Source organism: Drosophila obscura, unplaced genomic scaffold (assembly GCF_018151105.1).
Source record: "Drosophila obscura isolate BZ-5 IFL unplaced genomic scaffold, ASM1815110v1 contig_150, whole genome shotgun sequence".
Classification (NCBI taxonomy): domain Eukaryota; kingdom Metazoa; phylum Arthropoda; class Insecta; order Diptera; family Drosophilidae; genus Drosophila; species Drosophila obscura.
Genome location: NW_024542736.1, coordinates 2,041,240 through 2,047,240, shown reverse-complemented (window position 1 = coordinate 2,047,240; position 6,001 = coordinate 2,041,240). Strand labels below are relative to the sequence as shown.

At 48.9% G+C, this 6,001-nt stretch overlaps 1 protein-coding gene and 1 long non-coding RNA gene across 3 annotated transcripts; one reads left to right on the top strand and one right to left on the bottom strand.

The window, feature by feature from the left end:
• Positions 1–1,204: 1,204 nt before the first annotated feature.
• On the top strand, positions 1,205–4,300 carry LOC121405540. The gene is made up of 3 exons (XR_005968632.1): positions 1,205–1,975; positions 2,034–2,216; positions 2,273–4,300. It is a non-coding gene; the product is annotated as an uncharacterized LOC121405540 (long non-coding RNA).
• LOC111082782 (nicotinamide/nicotinic acid mononucleotide adenylyltransferase 3) lies at positions 3,587–5,800 on the bottom strand. 2 transcript variants are annotated; one of them, XM_022379017.2, is made up of 6 exons: positions 5,689–5,800; positions 5,196–5,605; positions 5,033–5,134; positions 4,827–4,978; positions 3,792–4,053; positions 3,587–3,730 (listed from the first exon to the last, which is right to left on the bottom strand). In XM_022379017.2, exons 1-6 carry the CDS (start codon positions 5,789–5,791, stop codon positions 3,689–3,691), a joined length of 1,071 nt encoding a protein of 356 aa, XP_022234709.2. In that variant the 5' UTR covers positions 5,792–5,800; the 3' UTR covers positions 3,587–3,688. The 2 variants fall into 2 exon arrangements, with proteins under 2 accessions (XP_022234709.2, XP_022234717.1); XM_022379025.2 differs by lacking the exons at positions 3,587–3,730; positions 3,792–4,053 and adding an exon at positions 4,060–4,603.
• Positions 5,801–6,001: the final 201 nt, after the last annotated feature.

The window sequence follows — 6,001 nt, the reverse complement described above, 5'->3', positions numbered from 1 at the left end:
AACAAAATACTACACAAAAGTCTATTATATGAACAGAAAAAAAACAGAAGAAGAAAAACCCTAACTCAAACGGCAATAAAATTTAAGTTCATCGCAATTAAAAGGGCGCGTATCTCTGGGTGCCAGACTCTTCTCTTGGCATTACTTCTGAGCGGGCCAAAGCCGTAAAGCTAGCTGAAAAAAAAAATAACGAGCTAATAAAAGCAGTGTACGATGTATGTACAGCGGCCAAGCCACCACCACAGGTGTCTGCCTGCCTTGAGGGGAACGGAACCTCATCGCTGACTGATGACGCGACAACAGCTAGAGTGTTCCTATCAAACAATTGAGTATTAATTTTAATAAATAATCACCGAGAACGGAAAAAAAAAAATAATAAAAAATAAAAATTATCACTGATTTGTTGTTGCGGTTTTTTGCATTGGACGACCGACGGGAGGTTATCAACACAATGCCTTGAGTCATCTGCCGCCCCGAATAGAACATGGAACACGCTTAAAAACGTATTATGGAAGACGGAAATGAAATGCCAGGAGAGAAAAAACAAATAGTTGTATATTGTATTATAGATGGATGGTATTCATATACGAGTGTATAAAATACGCAAATAGTGAAAAATAAAATGCCATGCATGGGGGTAAGCAAGGTAAGCAGATGCCAAAGAATAAATTAAATTTGCGTATGGGCCGCCGCTGAAGAATCCCAAACGAATCTAGGCAGTAGAATCTCTTCGTGTTAGAGTTTAAATTTAAACCCTGAGCTCAGACCCACTGGCATGTGGCATACAATTACCTATCCGGAGATGGTGGAGAGCTGCGAAAAGTGTTATCAGCCACAGGCCAGGCCAAGCCAGCCCGGGCCAGTGCTTACTTTCCTATGTAGCTAGCAGAAGCTTCTGGAATGGACTGGACTGGAACCACAGCAGGAGTCAAATTACCCCGACGACTGTTAAAACCCAAGCTAATACAACAACAACGTAATGCGAACAGAATTGTTAAATACATTGTTGTTTTAGTTTTTTTGTTTTTTGGCAAACAAACAAACGAAAACATTTGCTGGGCAGCCGAAAAAGATGATAAATGATGCGCGTGTGCAATTCCCCCGAACAAATAGTTTCGCTTTTGTTGTTTCTCGTGTTTTAATAAAGCTTAACTAATTAAACATCTAACCAGACACACACACACACCACACCACACAATTTAATATACTTAGTCATAGACATGTATACCCTTAGTACGTGCGTGTCTTGGTGTAATATAAATAAATTTATTATTAAATTCGTAGTTTGTGTTAAACAAAACACCTTTAAAATGTTGCATTAAATTCAAAGCTAAAGCTGAAGCTGAAACTGAAGCTAAAACTGAAGATGATTGAGGTTTTTGAACCCATCGAAGGACAGCGATCGATTCTTCGAACGAACTTGACTGAGTAATTGGCCAAGCGGATTGGGGGGAATTCCAGTCGGTGTGGTCTATGGCTTGGTCAGATTACTCAGGCAAGGTGAGTTGTTGGTGAAGAGACTGGGCAGGCTGAAAAGATTGAGGTAGGTGGACAGAAAGGTGGCCAGTATGCCGAAGAGCAGCACGCCCATGGTGCAGGAGATGTCGCAATCGAGGCGATGCAGCAGCCGCACCAAACGCAGCCAGCAGCCGCGCGGTGAGTTGGGCTTGGCGGCCACCAGTAGCGGCTCCATCTCGAGCTCAACCGGATCGTAGTTCAGGTCTAGCGGCAGGCTGCCATAGCTGCCCTCGGCGGCGATCCGCTGGTGCACCCGCTCCATGCGACGAATGCGACGGTAGAGCAGCGGCGGCAGAATGAACACCAGGGGCCCCGTTATGGTGCCACCCACCACATCCATGAGGGCATCAAAGCTCGGCACAAACTCCGCCACGAGCACCTCCAGGGCCAGCACACTGGACCGAATGGCCATGCGCTTGAAAGAGAGACCTGAAGAGCGGAAGAAAAAAGGAATCTGGTAGAGTACTGCATTATGGGAATGGGGGGGATACTTACTATCCGGCAGCTTGAAGTAGTTTTCGATCTGCAGGAACATGGCAGAGCTGGCCACAGCCACGGAGAAGCAGAGCTGCAGCGACATCAGGATGAGCATCACGTAGAAGGGCACGCTCGTGGGTAGCGACTGCAGCAGGTTGTTGGCAATCATGGATCCAAACTTGTAGGCGGCAATGATGGACCCAAAGATGGCCACGCTGCAGGTAACTAATAGTGGGTATAGGTATGGGTACAACCTCCATTAGTAAGCAATTCACAGCATGTGGAATTCATCTGGCAATCACTTACTGACAATTCCAATCGTTGCCGCCCAGGAGACCTGCGACTTGCGCTTCATGTCGATCTGGAGGGTCAGCAGCACCGGATGGATGTCGAACTGGAAGGCCAGAATGCTGTAGCTGTTCAGCATGGTCAAGAATCCCGGCAGCTCTGTGGAGAACAAGCCATGGGCATAAGCCTTAAAGACAGCGAAAACCTGTTCCCATTTTACCCACCCAAGGAGATGCCCTCGAAGGGTGTGCCAATGGCAGGAGCAGCAAACAGACAAAACCAGAGAAGCGCCACAATAATAATCATCACACAGACGGCTATGATGGCGAGACCCCTGCATAGAACGATGGAGTAAAATGTGGCATCAGAGCATCATCTTACGGTTGCTCGCCTTCTCGCTCACCTCATATGCTTTGGACTGCCCAGCCACATGAGCGGACAGATGATCAGACCCACAATGATGGCCCAGTAGCAGTAGGAGAAGTTGTAGTGGCCAGCGCTCATGCGCAGGACGACAGCCTCCAGGTTCTCGGCGGCCATCACCACACTGGGCACGGCCATGGCAAAAATGCTGAGATCCAGCAGCACAGAGACCAGCAGACTCACATACGGACCGTAGGCCAGCTCCGCCAGGGCGGCATAGGGATAGTTGCGCTTCTGCAGAATGGAGGGATCCAGGTGCTCGGCCATGGTCCAGCACTGGGACAGCAGAAAGGATGTGTAGATCTGCAGGAAGATGATGGACAGCACCAGCAGCACTCCAAAGTAGCCCAGCTTCACCAGCAGAGCGGGCAGCGTGACGAACGGGAAGATGCCGAACAGATCCACCACATAGAGGATGGCAATGAAGAGCGACAGGTTCTCCGGCTCGTCCTCGTAGGCGCGGAAATGGGGCAGGGCACTGAAGCGGGCGCGCGACAGGAACGGCAACTGATCATGCTGATGCGAGGGCGTCAGCTGCACGGGCGGACGCCGCTTCGGCATGGGCAAAGGATGGTGCGCGCGAGGGGCGTGGCGCTGGCTTGACATTTTGCCGTCGGAAGAAGAACATTCGCGTGGCCTCGGACTCGGATGTAGACGCGACAACTGGAAACACTCAACTGTGGGCCCGTCTTAGACGCGCCCTGAAGTGTGCTGGCAACAAGTTCTGCCATTTGTCATCCGACACCGAATGCACTGGGAAGCCCCTGCAATGCACGTCGACTCTGACTCTGACTCTGTCGCTGGTCAATAGCAAAGTTCAATGCCTTCATGCCTAGCTCCTTGGATGCCGGATGACCCACAAAATGGCGAGGAAATCAATTAATCCATGTGATTTAAGTGTTTATTTTTACATGCTCATATCAACAATAGTTTCCCCTCCCCCTCAATCCTGTATCGATCCTTGGCATTGTCTTCATTCAGCTTAAAGCTGCACTTGGGCAATTTTCTGCTTCTTGGCCTGGCTCTGTGCATAAAAGATTCCATTACTAACAGCTCATCGACATCTACATCTATGTCATACATACCTCTGATTTCTCATCGCTCTGCATGGTGATGACCTGCACCGCCTGGCCCGGACCGACACGCAAGAGTTTCGGGCCACGCTGCGATGTGTCGCCGCAGCAGAAGACCCGCGATGTCGCTTGCTGCAACTGCGGACTCGGGCTGTCCGACTCGTCCATATCCTGCTCGCTTATGAGGGAGCTCGTGGCGTTCTTGTTGTTGTTGTCCGTGTAGGCGTGATTAAAGATCAAATGATTTGGACGCACTGCATCCGTTATATACTTACTACATACACAGTCCACGAGGTTAGGCAGGCGTGTCAGTACAACAGCAACAAAGGTTTGGTTATTGTTTAATGGGAATACATTTGAAGTGCCCAGCGGCAATATTGGTGTAAGTAATTGATACGTACACTGACCACCAAGGATCTCAAGAATTATAGCACCATATATATGTATGTATATTGCGGGTATTAACATAGGGTCAGGTGTAGGTGTTAGGCTCGTGGCAAGAACAGGGGGCAGGAGCCACATTAAATAAGATAGATATAGTGTACTAAATATATATGTATATATATACATGCAAAAGCCAGACTGCAAAACAATCGCTAATAGGAACTTGAACTTTTCTTTATGTTTTTTCTGCTTGGGCTCACTCACACTCCATGAAGAGACGCCACTGCATTGCAAGGGCTTGAGATATTTGCGTGTGGTGCTGGTGGGGTAGGTGCCGATTGTGACGATGGTAGAGCGGCCTCGGCTGCGGCTTCTGCGTTTGCTGTTGCTGCAGTACGCGTCATGAGTCGCCCTCGGGCGGTGCTGGTGCATCCTGCCTGCTGTTTGAGACATAGAAAGAGACGTACAAAGAGTTGCTGGGCTGTGCACTAGGATGATCTCTAATGTGCGGCTGGTGTGCAGTGTTCAGTGTACAGTGTACGAGTGTGGGCAAAGTAGCTAATCGAATGGCGACTCATTCAGTGTACGTATCAGGATGGAATGTAAGTGTACATGAGGGATATACATATAGATACAGGGGATAACTGGGGAATTTCCACCTACGATTTAACGTTGAACAATCGCTGGCGCTTGATGTACTCCAGCACCAAGTCGTCTATCAGATATTTCACCGACTGCCCGCGACTCAGAAGACGTCGCACCAGCGTGGAGCTCACCTCATTGGGCACCCAGTTCGTAATCAGCGTGATGTTCCGCTGCAAATGTACATTTATCTAGTTATGCTCATTTATGTTATGCAATTTACATACCTGATATTTGGTTAAGACGTCAGATTCAAATATAAACTTATGGGGATCGGAACCGCAGCGAGTAATAACCACCAGACCATGGTTGGCCACAATATCCTCAATCTGTTGGACACATCGTCAGTGAAGAGACCACAGGTAACAATTAAACTAAGGGGAGTCTTACATCGGAATCTGCCCAGAGACCTGGCACGGCAAAGGACTCCAGCAAGTCGGCGCCGCACAGCAGCTTTAGGTGCACGGGATCAGTGCGCTCTCGCAGCGAAATGGGAAGCCATCCGGGCAGGGAACCGCCGTTTGGCTCTGCATCTCCAGCACCAGAGGAACAGTTGACGTAGTTGTTCATGAAGTTCTGGTGGTACTGCAGAACGGACTGTGTGCGCATCCACTGGCTCTGGTGCACCTCCCAGTCGGATAGGCGTACCCAGCTGGAGCTCTGAACGGCCAATTTCACCATAGCGCAGCGGTCCAGCGATGAGGCCAGCCCCTTCTTAGCATATGAGTCATGGGTGGGCGAGATAATGCCGCCCACCACCTTGTGCGTCCCCTGCATCTCAAAGTGATCCCTGGCTATCTCTGTGCACGCGGCGAGTGGGTGACGGTATCGATTATATTTGGAAATTACACAATTCGCAAAGCTGAAGCCGCATGCCACTTACCAAACAATCGAAGGTGCATCGGCGTGGGCGGACTAAAGCAGCCGCATGCGATGAAGGCGATGCGGGGCAACAGGCACTTTGTTTCCTCCATGAACGCCGACATTTTAAACAAAATTTATGTAAATAATTCCGTACTTCAACCGTAATGTTTGTTGTTGTTTAGACAGCTGTTTTTCGCATGTGCATGCTGCCAACTGGCTACAAATGGCCATTGACTATATCGATGTTTTTAGAGTACTCCATCGATGTTTTTAATAAAACACGCTATTTGCTAAGAAAAATTAATTTTAGTTGGTCTTGTTCTTCCTGAGAA

What these genes read in the sequence shown, in the direction of transcription:
- LOC111082782 (XM_022379017.2), bottom strand. Translation starts at nt 5,791, where the DNA reads ATGTCGGCGTTCATGGAGGAAACAAAGTGCCTGTTGCCCCGCATCGCC. An exon ending in GTCTCTGGGCAGATTCCGAT is followed by an intron (nt 5,135 to 5,195) that starts GTAAGACTCCCC and finishes TGTGTCCAACAG; the next exon opens with ATTGAGGATATTGTGGCCAA. An exon ending in CGATTGTTCAACGTTAAATC is followed by an intron (nt 4,054 to 4,826) that starts GTAGGTGGAAAT and finishes CTGTGTATGTAG; the next exon opens with TAAGTATATAACGGATGCAG.